Genomic DNA, 21844 nt, shown 5'->3' with positions numbered 1-21844 from the left:
GCCATCCAAGCATGCCACGCCATCAACGCCATCATCCATTCACTCATCGCCCTTCATCATCTTGGCCTCGGCTCCGGAAAAAACGATCCAGCATCTCCAGCAACCCACCTTTATCTCACATTACCCTTTCTGGCAATCGAGATCTCCTCCCCTTCCTTACTGGGACCCCTCAGCTGTAAGGCCTTCTAACTGGCTTCATCTAAGCGCGATGTCGATAATACATTTAAGTGACAAAGTACTCCTGACCATCTGCTGGCTCTTCATGTAGCCAACAGATACTTATATGTGAGTGATCTAATAGTCTTAACTCATCCCTCACCATCTTCCCATCCTCCCCTCTAGACATCATGGCCACCATGCAGAAAGTCTTCGCGGCGTACAACGCGCGCAAAACCGCTCTCGAAGCCACCTACGAAACCAATTCATTTGCACAAGGCGTAGCCTGGGTAGAGGGAGAATTAGTCCCCATCGCCGACGCTCGCATCCCTCTGATTGATCAAGGATTCATGCACAGCGATCTGACCTACGACGTTCCCGCCGTCTGGGACGGTCGGTTCTTCCGTCTCGACGAACATCTCGATCGACTAGAATCCAGTTGCCATAAGATCCGCCTTCGGTTTCCCATCCCAAAAGCACAAATCAAGCAAACCCTCGTGGACATGGTTGCCAAGAGTGGCATCCGCGACGCCTTTGTCGAGATAATCGTCACTAGAGGTCTTAAAGGCGTCCGAGGAAGTAAACCGGCTGAACCGTTGAAGAACAACCTCTACATGTTCATCATCCCTTATGTCTGGGTCATGGAGCCGGAAATGCAACTTACTGGTGGAAAGGCCATTGTTGCGAGAACAGTTCGACGTGTTCCTCCGGGAGCTATGGATCCGACGGTGAAAAACCTGCAATGGGGTGATCTGACGAGAGGAATGTTTGAGGCCCAGGATCGTGGTGCTGATTACCCTTTCCTCACCGACGGAGATAGTAATCTTACTGAAGGTGCGGGTTTCAATATTTTGATGGTCAAGGATGGTGTTGTCTACACTCCTGATCGTGGATGTCTCGAGGGTGTGACGCGGAAGAGTGTCATTGATGTGGCCAGGATGAACGGTATTGAGGTGCGAGTCCAAGTCGTGCCTGTTGCTTGGATCTACGAGGCGGATGAAGTCTTCATGTCGACTACGGCTGGCGGAGTTATGCCTATCACTACTCTGGATGGAGCTCCTATCAATGGAGGTGGACTTGGACCCATCACTAGGAAAATCTGGGATGCATACTGGGCAATTCACTACGATGATGCCTATAGTTTTGCAATCCAGTATGAAGCTGCGTCCGAGAAGAAGGCTACCAATGGCCATGTGAATGGTATCAATGGTCATGCTAATGGCATCACCGCCTGATCGTGGCGAGAGTCAGTTAGTCATGTCAGAATTGAATTTTAGTACTTAGTTGTATTTTGATAGCCATAATGCCCATTTCAATAGGTCAACATATTACTACTCATTCTATCTTCAGTCACCCTTTAGATTACTCTCAAGTGTTGGCCGCAAGAAGGAATAGTGAGTGGAAGAGCAGTTTGAGGTAGTTGGTGATCGTGGTAGATGCCAGCGAAGAGATGTGGGTCACTTTAATATCGCTTGCACGGGAAACACGTGATACAAACCCGTGAATATGGCAGGAGGTCTTGTGCCAAGAAATATCAGAACTCCCTTCCAGACCACGGGATTCAAGGTCTCATCTTCCCCTAGGTATTCTTACCGATCTCGAAGCCATAGCCTCCTCAAAGGCTTGCCTTGCGCGTGGCCAATGTTTCCTACTTGACCACCCTTCCACAAAATGAAACGACTCCCCGTCATTCTACAAGAACAACCAACATGACCGAGGCAAAGGAGGACTTGACCGAGAAGGCTCATTATGACCCTCAGTGGATTGCATGGAATGGAGGATATCTGCACTCTAACAATGGTATGTCCTCAGCGCAGAGATTAGTATGTTATAGTCTGACAAAGCCAGTACTCTTCTATTTTGCAACCTCGCCCTTCTTCGATCAGGTCTCCGGAAACCAATCTCTCACCACCCAATGGACTAACACGCCAAATCAAAACGACATTCTGGGAACTAGGCAGAAATTCGAAGCCAATCTCCGTCATCAACGAGGGCTCCAATATGTAGTCGACCACGACCCGCTCGAGGAGAAGGTCTTTGTGGATGGCCCAAATGGTCGTGAGGCGTCCAACGTCTGGGTCATTCGGAAGCAGCACCGCGAGAACGAGTCAGAAAGCGGTGTCACCGTTCTAGGCTATTACTACATTGTCAACGATGTGATCTATCAGGCCCCTTCTGTTGCAAGTGTCCTCAACTACAGAATGCTCAACACAGTGGGGACTCTGAACAAGATGTTTTCTGGACCGTCCGAACTGTCAACCTTTACTCCCTCGCACGGCCACTCTTATTCCAAGCCTAGTCAGAAATCCACTGCACAGGCTCTAACAGGGGCATTGCCATCAAGCACTGAAGATGGACCTACGGCAGAGGCCGAAGCCTCTTCTACAGACAAACCTTCATCTTCGTCTCAAATCGAAGAATCGGATGATAGCAGCCAACAAACTCTGTGGAATGCTCTGCGTATGACACTCCAATATGGCAAGGAATACATGGATCAAGTTCCACTGGTTGGGGAGCCAGGAAATTTCCGCTTTAACAAAGCACGAGATCCTCCTCCAATTCTAGCGAAAGGAGCGGTTGGACCAACAGCCACAGGCAGTCCTCTACCATCGCGGGCAGCATCTGCGGTACCAGCGCCTAAGGCCATTGCTGATGGAGACAAAAGTGCTCTATACGCAGCCACTCCCAAGAAGCGCAGGAAGAGCAAGGCAGAAAACAGCACCCCTTGAGGACTGTGCACCGACTGTTGGATAATTAGGCATGGGCGACCAAAAGCGACATTGACCTCTGAGGGATGCGTCTCATTGGCGGTGGTAACGACAGTCGTCGGTGCAGCCTGATTGACTCCACGCTATGAGTAGCCATGAATAAATGAATAATGGTGTGACTTGAGCGCCACTACGCGATCTCGCATAGAACTAGATAGACAATCACAGACTTTAGGTACAGTATGGTAGTTGTTTGTACCTACCTTAAGTAGGTACCTAGGCATCTTGGTCTTTGGTTAGGCTACTTAATAGCAGCTTCGCTGTTGAGTTTGGGGGCTACCTGCTTAGAATTAGGGGCCAAAGGGCGTTAGTGCCACCTCAGCCAGTCACCTGAACAACCAGTGCTTTGGGTCCCGCTTTTCGTGTTTTTAGTCTTACTTACCTCTGTAACTTATTTGCCTCCCAGTGGTGACAATCCCGCAGGCAGGAGCACATGAGGCGTTCGTCATTCAACATCGATTCATCGTCCGCACTCAATTCGCCCGCATCCATTTCCATTCCTCCTCACATCGAACTCTCCCTCAACAACACCGACCATCGATCTATCCATCTGACCTATCTAAAGGCACAGGATATCAATCAATAAACCCACCTTTTTTCTCAGAACCTCTCACGACATCTCCAGATTGACTGGTGTAGCGGGGCAAGATGAAGCTGTCTTTCAGAGTCGGTCCCTCCCTCATTCCAATTCCCGCTTTTCGTGCTGATCGCTTTGCAGGACCTTAAGCAACAGAAGTTCACCATCGATGCCGAGCCTACGGATACGGTACGAGCCTTGCTGATAGGAAATCATAAATTGTGCTCCCTACTGACGTTCCCTCAACAGATCGCGCAGGTGAAGGAGAAAGTGGCAGCCGAAAAAGGATGGGATGCATCTACTCAGAAACTCATCTATTCTGGTATATATATCCCCTTGACCGTTCTCCATGACCATATAAAGCCTAACGCCGTACTAGGTAAGGTTCTCGCTGACGCCAATACGGTCGAATCGTACAAGATCGAAGAGAAGGGTTTCATTGTGTGTATGATCAGCAAGGCAAGTTGCTTATGTTTCCAGCGCTTGACAGTGGTGTTTCTAACAACCACATAGCCCAAACCTGCTCCGGCTGCGAAGGCAGCAGCGGCTGGTCCATCAACGCCTGCTCCAGCAGATACTGCTTCTACTCCTGCTCCACCACCCGCCCCTCAGCCTGCCCAGTCCTCCACTACAGCGAATGCACCTTCCACGCCCACCCCTGCTCAAGCAACTGCCGCGACCACCGAGGGACAAGGCGGAGCCGGATGGAATGATCCATCTGCATTCCTCATTGGCAATCGCAATGAGGCCACTGTCCGCGAGATGGAGGCAATGGGCTTCGCCAAACCCGAGATCGAGCGAGCGCTTCGTGCTGCGTTCTTCAACCCCGACAGAGCAATTGAATATCTCTTGAGTGGAATTCCCGAATCTGTCCTCCAAGAACAGAGAGAGCGACAGCAACAGCAACAACAGCCTCCTCAGGGTACAGCTCCTGTCTCGCCACCTGCCGCAAATCCAGCTCAGCCAGCAACCTCCGATGATAATGTCAACCTCTTTGAAGCTGCTGCGCAGGCTGGTCAACAAACCCGCGGTGGTGCCGGTGGCCGTGGAGCTGCTGCCGGTCTTGGTGCTGGTGCTGGAGCGGGTGCAGGCGCAACACAAAACATTGATTTCCTCAGAAATAGCCCGCATTTCCAACAGCTCCGTCAACTCGTCCAACAACAGCCTGCCATGCTCGAACCCATCCTGCAACAGGTCGCCGAAGGCAATCCCCAACTTGCGCAAATGATCGGGCAGAACCAAGAGCAATTCTTGCAGTTGCTCGCCGAGGTAGGATCCATCTCAAGCCAAGGTTCAATCGTGTTCATCAGCTAATCATATCCTAGGACATTGGAGGCGATGCAATTGGCGGCCTCGGCGATACCGGTCCGCTTCCCCCTGGAGCGACTGCCGTTAGTGTGACAGTGGAAGAGAGTGAGGCTATTGAACGTCTGTGTCGACTTGGGTTTTCTCGTGACCAGGTCGTACAGGCATATATCGCTTGCGACAGAAATGAAGAACTCGCGGCCAACTTTCTTTTCGATCAACCTGACGATGACGAGCAATGAGAAATATGAGCGAAGGCGAAACTACATGGTTAGGGTACATCCTGATTTGCACTACTAAGAATATTCAACATTGGGTGCACATTAAAGCAGTCGCTATTTACCAGGCCGCCGGGTTTTCCAACGGCAGTCTGCGAATCATCTGATGGAGGATATGCGTCAGGCTTGGGGCTAAGGTCGATAAGACACTGGTGTCATATTCTTTCCCATTCAGATCAAATCGAAGCTGTTCGTGTTTTCCAAAGTCCCAATTTACTGTAGTCCACCCGATGCTAGACTGCTGCCAAGTGCATAATCAAGTCAGCACCAGTCGTAGGACGATGGTGTAGCCCAAATTGACAGGAATGAGTGACATGAGCTGCCACCTTAGAACTGGGACTCGGTGTCAACGGCTGGCGAAAGTCATCGTGGATAACATCTGGATATCGGGAGACCCAAGACTAGAGCTGATAATTTGATCGGTCGTCTTTCTTCGACTCCCTCGTGAAGAACCTAGATGCTCAAGATAGAGGTTGCATTGGTCCCGTCTTCCTCTCGGCCGTCATGGGGCCCCATATCTGGACATAGACTTTCGACTCTCCAGACGCCCAATCCCCTCCGACCCACGACGCGAGATAAGGTGTTCCACACGCCGTCACCTCCAAAGTCCATGTCGTCCAAATTAAGGTGCTGTCTGTAGGTGGCGAGGTTGGTAAGGGTCAGTGCCGCGGGCGGCAGGTTGAATTCCATGTAGAAGCTGAAGTCGTCGACGGGGGGATACGGATCCTCGAGGCGCCAGGCCGACAGCGGCGCAACCACATAGATGTCGGTCTCTACCTGGTGCATGCTCATACGATCGCTCAGCAGAGGGTCGCAGCTCGGCATGTGCTGCATCAGCATGAAGACCAACTCCTTCTGTGGGAACCCCATCAGTGGCACGCTCGAGATGTTGAGCGGCTGCCTCGTCATCGGGTGTGGCGGCGTCGGCCCAAGCAGGAAATTCGGTGGTGGGTATGTCTTCCACCAGAAGACTTCGACGTTGTGTGCGGTGGAATTGGTCGCCTCGGTCGAGTGCACCACCAGCCATGGCACGGCCAGTTGCGTCGGAATGACTCCGCCCTGATGGTAAATGCCCATCAGGACCGCCAGGATGCCGTTGAATAGCGCCCAACTGATCCAAAACGCTCGGTTCCAAAAGCGACTTGTCGGAAGCCGGATGCTGGTGAGTAATAGTGGGATCGTTGGGAGGAGAAATCGAGGCTCTTGGTGAGGGATCAGACTGAGCAAGACGGTACCAGTAAATGCTGATGCTAGTCGAGGGTTGCCTAACATGGTTTTTAGGACCCGGGCATTAAATGGGTAGGCTGAGACAATCAGAACCACCAGCGCGGGCCCAAGCAACTGGGGAAGATTGACCAGGATATGTTGGTAGTGGGGATGTAGCCCATGCTGGGCGAGATTTCCGGTTTTGCTGTTGTAGAGCAAGTTGTTGATGGGTGTAATGACAGGCTTGCTAATCAGATGTTCATACAATGCGAAAAATGACCGCGTGGAGGCGGGACTCGAATGGTATGCTGTGTCCACGATGATGGCGCTTAATGTCCAGAACAAGCCCGAGGCGACGAGTGCGAGAAGGCAGAAGGGTCTAAAGTAGTATGTGTCAGCCTTTACCTAAACCATGTCCCCGGCTACGGTCGTCTATGCAAGGGGTTCGCTTACCTATTCAAGAAGTGTGGCAATAGTTGAATGCCGGGTATCACAATGAAGGCTGGAAAGGTGACTCGATTGAAGGTGCCAAAAACGATCAGGAAGCCAAGCACGACGCTCGCAGCAATGGCTGAACGCTTCTACAAATGATTTAGTCCCGTTCAAGATATATGATCGCAAAATAACGGGACCTACATCTTCACTCACGATGCGCTCAATCAAGATGAGGCTCCAGAGGACGAGGAGGGTTTCGACAGAGTTCGAGAACGTGTGTGTCTGGAATGTCCAAGTCACATATGAGGATGTGACCAGCAGCAATGCGCTTCGCCTATGACTAGGAGACCGGACCAATTCATGGATGGCCCAGTCTTCAAGCACAAAGCTAAGCACGAACATGACAAGCCTCAGAGTATAGTATATGACAGCCGGGTCGACCAAACCATCTTCTTCCTCGGCCCACAGCCATTTGAGTAGTGTCATGGGCAGACCATAAAATGGCCACAGTGGGAAGACACTGCGAATCGGACGGGAGGTGGTCCACTCCCATGTTGGGTGGCTAGGGTAGGGAAAGATGTGGCCTAGAAGAGATACTTAGAGTCTCGAGATGGTTAACAGATCTTGTTCGAGACCTACCTGCGAAAGGCTCTGGACCTTGAAAGATTTCATCCGGATGGAGATAGCTTGGGCAAAGGGCCAGGTAGGCACGAACGACAAACAGGCCCAGGTAGGTCAAGCGCCACATGCTGATTCGTAGTCACCGCGCAGGCAGCAATGTAGATCGTTTCATATTCAGTGAATACCTGGGATTTGCGTAGCTTGAAATCATCATTGATTGATTGATTGATTGTTCTGGGTTGGAGATAAAATGGACAAAGGGATTTGATAAAGGGGGCGCGTCGCAATAACGCGTTCGAGAATTCCTGTGCACAATGAAAACCCGGAGATAATACTGTCGTGGCAATGAGAGTAAGTGTCAATAATCAGAGCGGGTGGTCAATCTCATTACAGCACAATCTTGACAAAGTACTGCCATAGGATCATGAGTCTGTGGGGGTGTTCTCGTGGTAGTCGAGATCCATTGGATTTTCTGCAAGCCAGTCAGTACCGTGGCACCGTGGCACCTTCTGCCTGTTGACCTTAACTGCATGCAGACATGTGATGTCACCCATAAGGTCACGTGGGTTTTAACATCTTTGCGGCTCTTGAACTCAGGCTGCAAGGGCTACAGCAAGGCGCTCGCCCGAAAACCCATCCGGTGGCGGCAAGAACAACCTGCCAAGGGATCTTGCACTCCGCAGCCCCCCAGCTTGTAGTAATCGCAACCGTCGTCACAAACGCAACAACCTCGCATGTGTAGAGTCACCTTCTCCCTGTCAGAATCTCGTTATTCACTTCCCAACGTGGTCAATCACTACATCTGACACAACTGGCTCGTTTTCCTCATTTCTCACCTTCTCAGACTCACCCAATCCTCCCATTATTTAAAGCCTACTCGGCCTGCCCATTCCCTCCCATCCCACCATTTTCGTCCTGCAGACCAACCCGCAACCCTCTGCTTGATATTTCAACTACTCCATCCCCAGCCTAGACATTACACATCACATATAAACCATCAAATCGATTTCAACATGTCGGCCAAAGCGCAATTGTACCTGCAGAGCTCCGATGGGGAAGATATCCCAGTTGGTAGGTTTGTTCATTTGGCCCATCTGCAATTACTTACTGATTCACAGATCGTGACGTTGCCGAGAGGTCAGTCTTGATCAAGAACATGGTGGGCGATCTGGGAGAAGAAGGGATCACAGAGGCCATTCCAATTCCCAACGTGAACGCTGCAGTCCTCAAAAAAGTCATCAACTGGTGCGAGCATCACAAGCACGACCCCCCCTCCACCAACGAGGATGACTCCGAATCGCGCAAAAAGACCACCGACATTGAAGAATGGGACCAAAAGTTCATGCAGGTGGATCAAGAGATGCTCTTTGAAATCATTCTCGCCGCCAACTACCTCGACATCAAACCTCTTCTGGATGTTGGATGCAAGACAGTGGCCAACATGATCAAAGGCAAGTCTCCAGAGGAGATTCGCAAGACCTTCAACATTCAGAATGACTTCACTCCCGAGGAGGAAGATCAGATCCGTCGTGAAAATGAATGGGCTGAGGAGTAAGTCAACCATACAAAGTGACTATTTGGTGTCCGTACTGACTTGACCCTAGTCGATGAACCATCGAGAGCTGCATGCCAATCTCATATGCAGGCGTTGTGCCATTTAGGGAATATTCATCCGGGGGAGTTTGGGGTGGAGTGGTGATCAATGACTTTGACGAAATCCTGATCTGGGCATTGCTGCTATGGTATTCCCCTACCACTGTCATTTCGGTCCTCTGACCATCTCACCAACGCAACTTCGTCTCCCACGAGGTTGCCTACATAGTGGTCAGAATGTGGGGGCTCTACTCCTACCCTAGTTCATGGGTCAATAGTACTACAAGCAAGCACTTGGTTATATCCTGAGCGATTAACACGTGAGATCTAAACTGGATAAACACCAGCCCCATTCTCGTACCAATCGACCTTTCGAATATTCGAAGACTAGACAAGTGATTTGCGGGCGCAATGTTTAATTTGATTCATTGATCTTAGTTTTAGACAAACCAGATAAGTTGGTTATGCCGGAATCCATCTGCGTTGCGCCTCTGGACGGCATATGCACACTTCATTCAATCGTGGCCCTTGAATTCAGCCTCGGACCCAGTGACAGGCGTTGATAGAATCTTTCAGTTGTCCGGCTGTCATGGTCTCCGTTTCTCAATGCTGCAACGCTGCTACCCAGCACAAGCCGGCCAGTATCTTGCTGCTTTGATCCTTTCCCATCACGATTCCGCATTCTCTGTTCCGTCGAAACATCTAGATTCCGATTCTGGTCTTGCGCCAATGCCTCCGCTTAGCGTTGTATCTGTAGAATAACCCTGTTAGTGTATGTCTATTGGAAGCGGGCGGCCCGATATCTCTCTGGCAGCATGATCCTGAATACCATGCTGTCCACCTTTGGCCACACCAGCGTCTCTTTCATGGGCCATTGTCCATCTTCCAGCGAAACCCAAACTCCTCAACGAGACGATGAAATGCCAAAGGTGACAAAATGGTGAGGGTGTCGGAGTGCGAGGGTGATGCTAACCTGATCGTGTTGCCAGTTCTCAGTCGAATCCATTGTGGGATGGGTCGGTTCTGCTTTTGCGCTTTGGCAAGCTTTTGCTTGGTGCGGAAGGATTTGTGGCTCTGTGGTTTGAGAAGATGATATTGTCAGTATATTGTTATCCTTTTGAAAATGAATCCTCAATCTGCTGGTCCGACGTGTAGGAATTCCACCTCTTTCTGACTGGGGTTGACAGTTCTTTGTTCATGGTAACCCGAACGAGGGAGGGCAAAGGGCAGGCGAGATCGATCATATCGAAGAGCAGCTTGCTGAATGAATGAGACGTACCGGCATCTTGACTGCAGTCGAGCGACAACGAGTTGTGGTTGATTGACGAGGGAGATGTGAGAAGAGAGGAACCAAAGATCTCAAGATTCAATCAACGCTTGTGTCCTGCGCTTCTTTGGTGGAGGTGGGCCGGCCCTGAATTTTGCGTGTGGGCTTGGCAGCTTTTGCGCCAAGAGAGGTACTTCGGCTGAGTAAAAGTGCTTCGCTGTAGCAAGTCAACGGCCGATGTGATACGGTGGAGCTTTCAATACGGGCCCGCATGGAGATCGGAATATAATCACGTGATAGCATGGTAAACTTATGCAAATCCCCTGTCGCCGAAAATGTTTGTCCACAGCAAAATAGTCCATCTTCACTAGAATCGTCATACTTTATGACTTGAACGGCCATGCAGCATGATGGATCCTTGCGATCTGCTATTCATCGCCTCACGGTGACGCCTGTGGATGACTTACCTCGGATTTCTAGTTTTCTAGCCTCCAGCCTTGCCAATCATGATCTGGAAAAATTATTCCTGGATTCCAAGGAAAATGCTTCCATTGTCACCGGCCACAGACTTAAGACACGTGTGACGTCTTTACTCCAGGACAGAAACCCGTCAGGACGGAGTTCGGCTAGTATTCTTATCAAGACACTCATTGATAATGGGGGCCCTCAACTGCTGGCATCTTCTGCGCCATGGGCGAGAGGACTGCTTAGCTGTTTAAACAAGTCAGATACACCCGAAGTCAAGAAGCTCTACCTCACCACAATCACTCGACTCTTTGTGCTCACACAAGATCAACCTTCACTTGTACGAGAGATCACCACTCCCCTGCTGCCGACTTTGATCTCAGCTTGCCTTAATCTCATTCGACCAATGACGATCAATACCACCGAAGGAAAAACCATTTTGGTTGCAAGTCCACTTCTTGATACTGTATTGGAATGCTGGCTTCGGCTACTACCCCATCATCCGACTGTCTTCCGTCCTTTTGTCAATAGGATCAAACCAATCTGCTTGAGCCTTTTGAGTAAAGATGATAGCACTGAAACCAGCATCGTTCTGGGAACTGAATTGCTCTGTTCTCTCATCTCATGCGCACCCAAGGCTGCCATAGTTCAGGAATGGACTCAAGCCTCTAGCAGTCTGATTCAGTCCATCCACGATATATCGAACCAGGTGTTGAGAGGTGTCATTGAAGAGCATCAGAGCAATGATCCTTCTCTGCTAACGTCGCTGACAAGGCGAGATTTATCCAAGCCACCGGAGCAGAGCAACACGGATAAGCTCGGCATGGGAGGGTGGGTTGGTATTACTTCTGGATGTGCCAGACTGTCAAAGCTTTTGGCATGGCTGCAATGTCTGATCTCAACACCGACCTCTCAAGCAGTACCTGTACGACTGGGGATGATTGTCGATACAATCTCGCGGCTCATGGACCTCACGGTGGCAGATAGTAAGGCACAAGGTGGCAGTAGACTGAAGTTTCACTCTGAGGTCAGCAGGGAAGAAAAGGAAGAATTACTTCTGAATCTTCCCAGACTTCATGTCTCATGCCTTTGCCTCCTTCAAACCGCTATCTCGACGTATGGCCAAGCTACCCTGCCTCTGTACGAGATCATCATCAATCAAATACTTGAACTGACAGGAACAATGATGTTCCACGTCAAAGTCCGAGAGGCGAGCTATGATCTCATGAGAGCCATTCTTGAGACGATGAGTCCACAGCACCTCGACGTGGACCGCAAAGCTTTCTCGAATCTGATCAATTCATGTTGTGGTGATCTTAAGTCTGGTCACGCAGAGTTCAGCAATGAGAGTACAGACCAAGTGAAAGACATTTCATTCTCAGCAACTGCCACGAAAGGAACGGCACTTTCTTCGTTCAATCATCATACCTCGATCTACCAGGCTGCTTGGAAGTTGCTTCCTATCGCTTTGGGGCCGCCTGCTTACATGCTCTTAACGAGACAAGTACGAATTGAGGCAGATCGACTTTCGATACTGCTTAACCACAGAGAGGCGATGCTCGCCAGTGTGATGAACCCAGTAATCTCCAAGAATGGGAAAGCCACAAATGCTAGTATTCTTCCTTTTCTGGCCCGATCCAGTCCCAACCTTCCAGCGGTCGAAGCTTTGCTCAGGCCTCGATTCCCAATCAGACCCGTCCAAGTCTCTGAACCATCGACAAATCAACGGACAGGAGATAGTCATACCTCCGAAGATGTCAGCAACACTTTTGTGCATTCAAATGGTCAAGGAACTGAGAATAAAGATCAAGAGGTTCCCGCAATTGATGTGCAGGTTCCACCTGCAGAGGATGTCCATCGCGCAAAATCACCGCTAAAACGACCACTCGAAGAAACGAATCCAAGACTGCCGAGCTTGTTCTCAGCGACCCCCGCAGGCGAAGAACCGGAGTCCAAAAAACCACGCTCTGAAAATGATACAATCAAAAGCGCAATGATAACCATACAGGGTGATAGTCAAGATGGCAAGGAGATATATTCCACTGCTGCCTCTGACTTTACCTCTCAAGTCCAGACAGAAGAAGTACTCGTCCCTGCATCACAGCTTATCGGACAGCCGAACAACACTCCGCTGAATGCTCAGCAAGGCAGAAACATGGAGATTGCCGATAGTGACGAGAGTGATTTCGAAATCCCTACCATCGATCCTGAAATGGACACCGATGAAGAGGAAGACGATGAAGATTGACCTGGGCCCCTTGAGTCTGTGAGCATGGATTGAGAGACATGGCCAGCTGAGAAGGTTAGTGCTAGCTAGACGAACGATCATCGCATCGCGGCGATGATGCATGAAGTGAGCTTAGTAGTCTAGGTATATAGCTACCTGATCAATCAGTCCGCGTATCATTAAATAACTTAGTAACTCTCCAAAACTTGTTGGACTCTGCTGTAGATGGGTGGAAAGGCCCGAGGGCCGTAAAATGGGGAGGTCGTCACTCACCATTCGCCTGGCTTTAACCATAGTACCAAGCTTTTAAGGGCCCGAAACGCTGCAGGATACCCCGGCACCCCCAATCGTCTCACCCGCACGCCTAACTTTAGGTTGGCAAAAGGTCCATGATTCAAACCCTTGCGCAGGGCAGGGCGTGAAACGCGTCAACAATTATTTGTTTGTCACTACACGTTCCTTAACCACCCCATATCAAATGTCTTGACAAAATCTAAGCAGCTCACATACAATTGACATGTTCCAGCAAGTATCTCCATCATCGCCGCGTTCTCTCCTTCGCTGGTATTTTGTCATTGATTCGAGGGTGTATCTGCAGTGGACCTAACGGATCCCAAAGGTCCATTCGGCAGACTGGCAGACAAAAATGTCACGGTCAAAGCGTGGAATTGAGACGGTAGACCTCACTGGTGATGATGATTTCATTGAAACTCCTGTCTTCAAAGCCCCTCGCCAAACTTCATCCTTCTCTTCCACGCATGGTCGTGGAAATTATCTCCCTACACCCTCTGCATCAAGCCAACCATCGTCATCAAGTCCAAGCGGAGCTCGGCCTTCACCTGCATCGAGCCAATCATACACAAGCCAGCGATCAATTCATCAAGACCAAACCCATAGCCAGTCTCAACGTGGCAGCTGGGTTGCTTCCACCCAGGAGCAGGAAGCAGACATTGCGCGAGAAATCGACCTGACTGAGGACTTTGACGATGACGTCTACGAGAATTACAAGCTCTATGGAATTCTCAACACCAAGATCGTGGGATGTCGGTTCTACGATGGTCGAGCCACAGTCGGAGAGTATGTCAGGGTTCGTCGTGAGCCACGGAATCCCTATGACAGCAATGCCATCCGCATCGACAATGTCTTGCGAGATCAGATTGGTCACATAGGCAGGAATGTGGCGGCAAAACTGGCATCACTGATGGATTCTGGGTCGTTGTTGATCGAAGGTGCTTTGACTGGCCCAAAATCATTCTACGACTGTCCCATCGGGCTCAAGTTGTTTGGCACAAATGATCCAGTGGCTGGTCCAGCTCTCGCACAGCAAATGCAGACCCTGGGATTGCCCGTGAACGAGTTCAACAAGAGCGAGAGAGACCGCAAGAAGCGTGAGCAGGAAGCAGAGAAGCAGAGAAAGGCAAGAGAGAAGGCGATTGAAGCTATGAAGAAGAAGGGTAATGTCGTCTTTGATCACGATGGACCAGGAAAGTACAGCAATTTCGCCACGCCTGGCGGAAGTCAGCAAGATGCCGACATGGAACAAATCCTCGCGGGAACCTCAATATTTAATCCTCGAGTTGTTGAAGATGCAGTCAAGAAGCTCGGCGCTGGAGAAGATGTTCTGTCAATGTTGCCAATGGCCGAACAACCTGATCAACTTGCGACATTACTGCTCCCGTATCAGAGACAGGGACTTCAGTGGATGTTGGATCATGAATCGCCGCGGCCCCCGACTGGTGACAATGTGGTGCAGATGTGGAAGAAAGTCGGAACCTACTACACGAACATAGCCACCAACTTTTCTGTGAGCAAACCTCCAGAATTCGCAAGTGGTGGTCTGCTAGCAGATGATATGGGTCTTGGTAAGTAAGGGGATTTCAATCAACGAAGTGGGACTGACGAATCGTCGCAGGGAAAACCATTCAGATTATCTCCCTCATCATGGCCGACCCGAACAAGGACGGCTGTCCCACCTTGATCATCTCGCCCTTGTCAGTAATGAGCAACTGGAGCCAACAAGCTGCGTCTCACACCAAAAAAAAGTACGCACCTCGTGTGCTGACTTACCACGGTCCAGGAAATCGAGGGCAATCGGCAAAGGAACTCAAGGGCTATGACATTGTTATCACAACGTATCAAACTATGACACAAGAGTTGTTCCAATACGGCAAGTCAACGCCTGAGAAGACGCCGACTAAGAAAGGCCTGTTTTCCCTAACCTGGCGTCGTCTCGTCCTGGACGAGGGACATCAAATTCGAAATCCCAAGGCGAAGATGTCGCAAGCGGCAAGCACACTGGCTGCCAAATCCCGCTGGATTCTCACGGGAACGCCCATTGTCAATAATCTCAAGGACCTCTACTCTCATGTCAAGTTTCTTCGTATCTCGGGGGGCTTGACAGAGTTTGAAATCTTCAATTCCACGCTGATAAGACCACTCAAATTAGGGAGTCAAAATGCACGCTTACTTCTGCAAGCCCTCATGTCGACCATGTGCCTTCGACGGATGAAGGATATGAAGTTTGTGGATCTCAAACTGCCAGGAATCACATTTCACAGGTACGCGGTCAAGTTTTTGCCACATGAGCAGGAGCGATACGATGCCTTTAAGACCGAAGCCAAGGGGATGTTGGAGGAGGTCAAAGCTAAGAAAGGTGATACCAACATGACAAGCCTCCTTGAGGTGCTGCTCCGACTCCGGCAGACGTGCAATCACTGGAAAATGTGCGGAGAGGAGAGACTGAAGCGGCTGTTGGCGCTGGTGGAGGAGAATACCGTTGTCGACATCATGAATCCAGCAAACAAGAAAGCCTTGCAGGATCTACTCCAGGTTCGGATAGACTCACAGGATGATTGTCCCGTGTGTCTGGATACCCTCAAAAGCCCAGTCATAACAGCCTGTGCACATGGATTCTGTCGGGACTGCATCACTCGTGTCATCGAAACCCAGCATAAATGTCCACTTTGTCGAGCCGAACTCGTACCCGAACACTTGGTTGAGCCAGCTGCGGCAATGGGCGAAGACGACGACGAAGCAATCGACATCGACCCAGACGAAAGCAGCAGTAAGATCGAGGCCATGGTGAAATTGCTGAAGCACTCCAGCGCGGATAGCCAAGTGAAAACTGTGGTCTTCTCTCAATGGACGTCTTTCCTCGACCTGGTCCAGGCACAACTTATCAAAAATGGCTTGAACTACTGTCGACTCGATGGAAAGATGAATACTACGGCTCGTGACGCTGCGATTGAATCTCTCAATACTGACAACTCGTGCAGAATTCTGCTGGCCTCGCTTTCAGTCTGCTCAGTGGGTCTCAATCTGGTCGCCGCTAATCAAGTCATTCTCGCCGACTCTTGGTGGGCACCGGCGATTGAGGATCAAGCTGTAGATCGAGTTCATCGCCTCGGACAGACGAGACAATGTAAAGTGATTCGATTGGTGGTAGAAGGTACCATTGAAGACGAGGTTCTGGAGATTCAAGCCAGAAAGAGAAAGCTGGCCAGCGAAGCGTTTGGTGAAAAAGAGGGAGTTCAAAAGAGAAAAGAGTCCCGCGAAGGAGCCTTACGAGATATCCAGAGACTACTGGCTTGAGACTTGTCGCCATTCCTGTCCCCTGCGGTGTCTTCCGCTGGGTGGTGACAGTATTGTAGATTAGCGAGATATCGGGGGCGTCTGTTCAATGATAATCGGCCGCTGGGGCGTCGAGGGAGTGATCTCGTGCAAAAGAATATCCTACCATGATGGCCATTCTCCATAACGTGCTTGATGTCTCATTGCTTGAACCTTGTCTGTCATATGTAGCTAGGTAATGAATCGACAAGCCTTTTGGATGGTGTGATGCTAAGATCACGCCTTTTCCGGCACTCAGCAGCTCAAGTATGAGAAGAAGGTGCGATAGGGAAGACAAGTGTAGGGAAGGTACAGTATTTTGTTAACATGACGGCAGGCGCGATGATGGTCAATGCTCCTCCCGTGTTGTCTGCCAAGACCAGATTCGGTCAAGGGGGGCTCCGCCCCGAAGATCTACCGTTGAATCTTTTGTGACAGGCGGCGATCGATACCGAGCGCATTGGAGACTCTATCCCAGGCACCTCATTCATGTCACTCGTTCCCTAACAAGTTATGGCGCAACCACGACTGTAAAACCTGGTTCCATACGACTGACGCCTAAAATCACATTCGCTATGCTCCAACTATCCACGACACCGCGTTTCCTATCCTAAGTCTCGGCGCGTGAATCCATGATGGTGGTGCGTGAGGGTGATCACACTGCGGAACAACCACCAGACACTAACAATTTACAGGTGGTACACCACGACCACGAAAAGGCATCACGCTACATTGAGCACTTGGACTCTGCTCGTACCTCCACTACCTGGTCCGAAGTCCCCGAACTCATAAGAAAGGTCTCAAAGCACGCCCCAAACCGAAAATGTATGTCTGGTCTCTTCCACGACGTTCCAGCTGCTTTCCTGCTGACCCTTTTGCTTCTAGGTCTGATCCAAGCTGCACAGCTAGACCTCGAGATATCAAGCTACATTAGCAACACCAGACGACCTGGAACCGCCCAATCAACTCAGTCCTCTCCCGAGTCCCTTGCCTCAGCCCTCGCGAATGAGCTCCTTGCTGTCGACCACGATGAAGACAAGTTTCAGGCATATGGAGCCATATTATGGGGAAGATGGTCATTTGCACAAGAGAAATCCGGACCTCTGATCGATTGGTCCTTCGATCCGCCACGGGCGGCCGCCGACGCCAACTCCGTCTGGACTAAGATCTGCGTCTTGAAGTCGGTCTATATACAGGGAATGCTCTTGCGGCAAACCGGCGAGTCCAACAAGAGTCAACAACTCCATCAGTCGCTTCTTCCTTGGCTAGACTCAAACAGGAGTCTCGTGGTGTCGACTGCCCAGCTTTTGTACTGGGCTCAGCAACTCCTGGCACAGGTGGCGCTGAGTACTTCTATCTCCCAGCCTGATACCGTGGTTTTTGACGAATCTTCATCCTTCCGTTTGCAAGCGTTTAGACACTGGGCCATCCTGGCCGCTAAGAGCAGCCCCGTCAAGGACACGACTGCATTGGCATCGACTTATGGCAACATGGCCGGACATACGTCCGACCTAACTTTGTGGAAAAGATACTTTCAATTCTTGTCTGGCATTCTCCATCGACAGCCAGGAGCCTCGAAATATGTCGCTATCACCCAAAGAGATCTAGCTGTGGAACTTCGTCGAGTGGAAACATCTTACGAGAGCGAGCTACTGAGGCACCGCCAATTCCCAAAAGCCGACGAATCTAATGGCCCAATTGAAGCTTGGGTTGAGGAGGTCGTATCTAATTGGAAAGTGATGTGCGGTAGTGGCTGGTCAGAATCAGATCTCGGCGAGGGTGGTCGCAACTCGGTGAGCAGAAATGTTCTGGACATCCTCTACCGTGCGGCGACCAAGACCTTCCACTCAACCTTGATCCTTCGCCGACTTTTCCAAGTCCACAAGAGTGTCACGGATTTTGACCTCTCGTACAAGGCGCTGGACACATACATTCAACTCATGGATAAAGGAAGAGCACGAGCGGCCAAGTCAACTGAAGTGGTCACTGCACAAGATGATGACCAAACATACATTGAGACTATTGCCGAGGGAATCGAGGGCTTGTGTTCATTTGGAGGAAGAGATGAAGCAGAAAAGGCATTCGACCTATCAACGAAGCTCGAAGATCTTCTCGATGAACTCGAGCCCGAGTCTCCCGACGCAACGCCAAATGGCCTTGCCCCCGTCAAGGACGAAATAAATGGAGTTGCAAGCACATCTGCGTCATTATCCTCAGAAGCCCTTGATACTGCGTATCGTGCAGTCGGCATTGGAAAGGCACACTGGGCACATTGGACACCTTATGGAGAACAAAGGTCAAGTTTGCAGTCTGAAGCGATAGAAGCATTGCAAAAGGCGGCTCGACAGAACATTCCAATTGAACAGCATCTTGGTACATTCTATGCCTTGGCTCGACTACTGGCAGAGACCAGGGAGGTCGCCCAAGCCATTGCGGTTGTGAAGACCGCTTTGGCATCTGGACGCTCGGGAAATGGCGAGCCTGTTTCCTACCTGACCCAGCGCAATCTCATTCCATTTTGGCATCTTTTGTCGTTGCTGCTGACATCACGACAAGATTTTGCCACAGCCGCTCAGAGTTGTGCAGCAGCCGTGGAACAATTTTCCCCTCCACAAATATTGTTTGGCAACTCCTCGGGCAATTCGTCCAATGTTGGCAACAAGGGTGAGGAATCCGGACTTAAGGCTGGATTGGTCGACGATATGGAGTGTAGTGAGCTACAAAGGCTGATTGAAATTCGCATCACGGAACTGTCTCTTACCGAGGTCAATGAAGGTCCCGAGCATGCAGTTAACAGCAGCAATGATCTGCTCGCATTGTACCTACGGCTCTTTGGACGATTCGGTGAAGTTGGTGGGCCGGTCACTGTCTCAAAATCGAAAGTGAGCCAGCCGCCGAGGAGCTCTGCGGGTACGGTCAAGAGCTCTCGTGCCAGCATGTTTTCTCGGAACAGAGGCGTTCATTCAAATGAAACCGTTAGAGCGCCAAAAGACTCTTCGATTGCCGAGGAAAATGCTCGACCAAACACACAGGCCACGACATCGTCTCACGCACCCACGATCCAAGTGACGAGTAACGATGACGCGTCATCACCTCACAAACACCGACTGTTTCGGTCATCACACGAGCTCAAACGACACGAGAAGAGAACATCTTCTGGGAATACACCTGCTGGTGACACGCGGAGAAGGCTTTCGAGATCTGGGAGTCGCGGAAGACAAGTTGAAAAATCCCCAAGTCGTGAATTGGCGACTGCGGCTGGAGCACACAAAAAGGAAGCGGCCAGACCACCAACTTCGACGGAGAACAATTTACAAGAGGTCCAGAACATATCTTCTGACCAAGTACCCGCGATTCCTGCGAGCACTGGCCACGATTCTAGCGAGAATGCAAAGCAGAAACTGAATGCCGTGCCACACAACCTAGCGGCCCATGATGAGGTGCCAGAACCGGCGAAACATGAGCACCAACCACCTGAGCAGGACGTCAGATTGCCTGAGGGAGAAGCAAGCACCTTTGAATCTCGACTCGTGACGCGATTTCCCAAGTCCGCCAAACAAAGGCACGCCATGAGCATCCTGGTCAAGATCTGGTTGGCTGTTGCGATGTTGTATCGACGATCAAAAATGTTTGAAGATTCGCGAGAAGCATGTGATGAGGCTGCCAAGATTGCGCAGAAGATTGAGACCATGATTGCAAGTAGGGAGAGCTCAGGAAGGGCATTTAGCGAAGCGGGATGGGGAGGAGGTGGGAAGAGTTCGGATGAACTGTGGGCTGACGTGTACTGCGAGCGTGGGGAGCTCCTGGTTGCCATTGCTCTAGAAGCGGAAGAGAAGGAGGAGAGGGCGATCTCTGAAGGCATGCGGGGAGCCCTGGACCAGTACGAACAATGCTTGATGTATTTCAACAACCATGCTGGGGGGATTGTTGGATTGAGCAACATTCTCCTGGACTATTACGAACGCAAAGTGGAGCTGGCCAAAAAGGTGGAGGGTGGGAAGACAGAAGAGGTCACGCACCGGAGACTGAGCATCGACGATGGGTTTGGGGATGACAAATTTCGACCTCAACATCGACGCAACCTTTCGAGAATGTCAGAGGATGTCCCCATCAACGGGGCGTCTGACATCAGGGGTGGTGACTTCCACAGCAACGCGCATCACCTCGGTAAGGACGAGGAACTGAAGAAGACGCCGGAGAATCTCAACCGACTGGCTGCAAGGGATCGGGCATATGGCTTGTTGACGACGTTGACCAAATTGGGGAGTGGGTGGGATAATTCTGAGGCATGGTTGGCATTGGCGCGAGCACATGAACTAGGCGGCGAGGTTGATAAGGCAAAAGAGATCTTGTGGTGGTGCGTTGAATTGGAAGATAGCCGTCCTGTACGACACTGGCGGAACCTTAGTGGAGGATATGTTTTGTGAAGTTTGATCTCGGGTCTGGTCTTCCGAGGAGAAGGACAATCGAACCTGAGGCTTGACAGGCAGACAGGTAGTGGTAGCCTTACACACGAGGCTCACAAATACAACATGTCTGCACCGCCACCTGCTAAGGTTGTGGTAAGGTACACTTTTAGGCCCTGAGGCGGTGAGGCCTGAGGCCCAGGTACTGCCTACCAGCCATCGGGGGCCGAAGTTCAGCTCCACCTCTCGAACGCGTTCGTAGGCACTACGGAGAGGCTGTTAAACGAAAGTACTTAGTTTCTGTGTCCTGCAATATAATCATCCAGTTGCATGCTCATAAATCTAGACCAACCCAGTAAGCCATGTCCGCGTCATCTATATGCGGCAACCAAGAGGACGCGCAAACAAATAGATATTCATGACGAAGCACAGGTTAGGAAGTGTGGTGGTGCAGATACCTCTGGATTTGGACGACGTGGCCGGTGGGCATGGGCGTGCGTGGCGTTAGGTGACAGCGGCGGGTGGAGAGGCTTAACAAGTCAATGATGGAGGCCGAGGATCTGTCAGCTTAATAAGTTTCCGCAACCGCCGTGACGATGGGCTGGGCGTTGACTCAACGGTGGCCGTTTGCCTATGAGTATGCCTAGACTGCATACTTGACTATGCGCGTAGGTTGGAGTACATCAGGGACTTTACCAGTATGTGTGTCAAAGCATTAACTCGACAAAGAAAAGAGAGGAAGAAAGTATGAGGCATATCTACAATTACCTCTTAGTCTATTAGTACTGTACACAACAAGTGTACGTCAACCTCAACGTGTTTAGGCGGCTGCTGTGACCTCTTTACCTACAAATTATACGTTCGGAGTACGTTCCAAGCAACGAGGCGACGTAAAGACTGACTCCTTAGGCTTTACCAAGAGGCTGGGCTA

The 21844-nt window shown here is 50.6% G+C and overlaps 8 protein-coding genes across 8 annotated transcripts; 7 read left to right on the top strand and 1 right to left on the bottom strand.

Moving 5' to 3' along the window:
• The first annotated feature begins 168 nt into the window (after positions 1–168).
• Positions 169–1484, top strand: PV10_06164 (uncharacterized protein). Its single transcript, XM_016370929.1, has one exon. It carries the CDS (start codon positions 348–350, stop codon positions 1389–1391), a length of 1044 nt encoding a protein of 347 aa, XP_016223222.1. The 5' UTR covers positions 169–347; the 3' UTR covers positions 1392–1484.
• Positions 1485–1762: 278 nt separating this feature from the next.
• On the top strand, positions 1763–3099 carry PV10_06163 (uncharacterized protein). The gene is made up of 2 exons (XM_016370928.1): positions 1763–1956; positions 2005–3099. The coding sequence occupies exons 1-2, from the start codon at positions 1866–1868 to the stop codon at positions 2883–2885; spliced, it is 972 nt and encodes a 323-aa protein (XP_016223221.1). The 5' UTR covers positions 1763–1865; the 3' UTR covers positions 2886–3099.
• Positions 3100–3332: 233 nt separating this feature from the next.
• On the top strand, positions 3333–5408 carry PV10_06162 (UV excision repair protein Rad23). Its single transcript, XM_016370927.1, has 6 exons — positions 3333–3590; positions 3643–3690; positions 3751–3823; positions 3881–3960; positions 4015–4770; positions 4827–5408. Exons 1-6 carry the CDS (start codon positions 3573–3575, stop codon positions 5046–5048), a joined length of 1197 nt encoding a protein of 398 aa, XP_016223220.1. The 5' UTR covers positions 3333–3572; the 3' UTR covers positions 5049–5408.
• On the bottom strand, positions 5123–7789 carry PV10_06161 (uncharacterized protein). Its single transcript, XM_016370926.1, has 4 exons — positions 7365–7789; positions 6927–7309; positions 6744–6871; positions 5123–6669 (listed from the first exon to the last, which is right to left on the bottom strand). The coding sequence occupies exons 1-4, from the start codon at positions 7471–7473 to the stop codon at positions 5538–5540; spliced, it is 1752 nt and encodes a 583-aa protein (XP_016223219.1). The 5' UTR covers positions 7474–7789; the 3' UTR covers positions 5123–5537.
• A 243-nt stretch (positions 7790–8032) lies between these two features.
• PV10_06160 (E3 ubiquitin ligase complex SCF subunit sconC) lies at positions 8033–9408 on the top strand. Its single transcript, XM_016370925.1, has 3 exons — positions 8033–8417; positions 8465–8897; positions 8951–9408. Exons 1-3 carry the CDS (start codon positions 8360–8362, stop codon positions 8955–8957), a joined length of 498 nt encoding a protein of 165 aa, XP_016223218.1. The 5' UTR covers positions 8033–8359; the 3' UTR covers positions 8958–9408.
• Positions 9409–10562: 1154 nt separating this feature from the next.
• PV10_06159 (uncharacterized protein) lies at positions 10563–13072 on the top strand. The gene has a single exon (XM_016370924.1). The coding sequence runs from the start codon at positions 10607–10609 to the stop codon at positions 12917–12919; it is 2313 nt and encodes a 770-aa protein (XP_016223217.1). The 5' UTR covers positions 10563–10606; the 3' UTR covers positions 12920–13072.
• Positions 13073–13544: 472 nt separating this feature from the next.
• PV10_06158 (uncharacterized protein) lies at positions 13545–16495 on the top strand (the record flags this gene model as incomplete). The annotated part of the gene is made up of 2 exons (XM_016370923.1): positions 13545–14760; positions 14811–16495. The coding sequence occupies 2 exons, from the start codon at positions 13545–13547 to the stop codon at positions 16487–16489; spliced, it is 2895 nt and encodes a 964-aa protein (XP_016223216.1). The 3' UTR covers positions 16490–16495.
• A 494-nt stretch (positions 16496–16989) lies between these two features.
• Positions 16990–21237, top strand: PV10_06157 (uncharacterized protein). Its single transcript, XM_016370922.1, has 3 exons — positions 16990–17148; positions 17203–17332; positions 17393–21237. Exons 1-3 carry the CDS (start codon positions 17140–17142, stop codon positions 20932–20934), a joined length of 3681 nt encoding a protein of 1226 aa, XP_016223215.1. The 5' UTR covers positions 16990–17139; the 3' UTR covers positions 20935–21237.
• Positions 21238–21844: the final 607 nt, after the last annotated feature.

The sequence above is a fragment of the Exophiala mesophila genome, assembly GCF_000836275.1.
Source record: "Exophiala mesophila strain CBS 40295 unplaced genomic scaffold supercont1.4, whole genome shotgun sequence".
In the NCBI taxonomy this organism is placed as follows: Eukaryota; Fungi; Ascomycota; class Eurotiomycetes; order Chaetothyriales; family Herpotrichiellaceae; genus Exophiala; species Exophiala mesophila.
This window is presented reverse-complemented; position numbering and strand designations above follow the sequence as displayed.

Bases quoted from the DNA above. Each gene is read 5' to 3' on its own strand.
- PV10_06163 (XM_016370928.1), top strand. From the start codon at position 1,866: ATGACCGAGGCAAAGGAGGACTTGACCGAGAAGGCTCATTATGACCCT. The intron at 1,957-2,004 runs GTATGTCCTCAG...TGACAAAGCCAG, and splicing joins ATATCTGCACTCTAACAATG to TACTCTTCTATTTTGCAACC.
- PV10_06157 (XM_016370922.1), top strand. The intron at 17,333-17,392 runs GTATGTCTGGTC...TTTTGCTTCTAG, and splicing joins GCACGCCCCAAACCGAAAAT to GTCTGATCCAAGCTGCACAG.
- PV10_06161 (XM_016370926.1), bottom strand. From the start codon at position 7,473: ATGTGGCGCTTGACCTACCTGGGCCTGTTTGTCGTTCGTGCCTACCTG. The intron at 6,872-6,926 runs GTAGGTCCCGTT...AATCATTTGTAG, and splicing joins AGCGCATCGTGAGTGAAGAT to AAGCGTTCAGCCATTGCTGC. The intron at 6,670-6,743 runs GTAAGCGAACCC...ATACTACTTTAG, and splicing joins TTGCCACACTTCTTGAATAG to ACCCTTCTGCCTTCTCGCAC.
- PV10_06159 (XM_016370924.1), top strand. From the start codon at position 10,607: ATGCAGCATGATGGATCCTTGCGATCTGCTATTCATCGCCTCACGGTG.
- PV10_06164 (XM_016370929.1), top strand. From the start codon at position 348: ATGGCCACCATGCAGAAAGTCTTCGCGGCGTACAACGCGCGCAAAACC.
- PV10_06160 (XM_016370925.1), top strand. From the start codon at position 8,360: ATGTCGGCCAAAGCGCAATTGTACCTGCAGAGCTCCGATGGGGAAGAT. The intron at 8,418-8,464 runs GTAGGTTTGTTC...ACTGATTCACAG, and splicing joins TGGGGAAGATATCCCAGTTG to ATCGTGACGTTGCCGAGAGG.
- PV10_06162 (XM_016370927.1), top strand. The intron at 3,824-3,880 runs GTATATATATCC...ACGCCGTACTAG, and splicing joins TCAGAAACTCATCTATTCTG to GTAAGGTTCTCGCTGACGCC. The intron at 4,771-4,826 runs GTAGGATCCATC...ATCATATCCTAG, and splicing joins TCTTGCAGTTGCTCGCCGAG to GACATTGGAGGCGATGCAAT.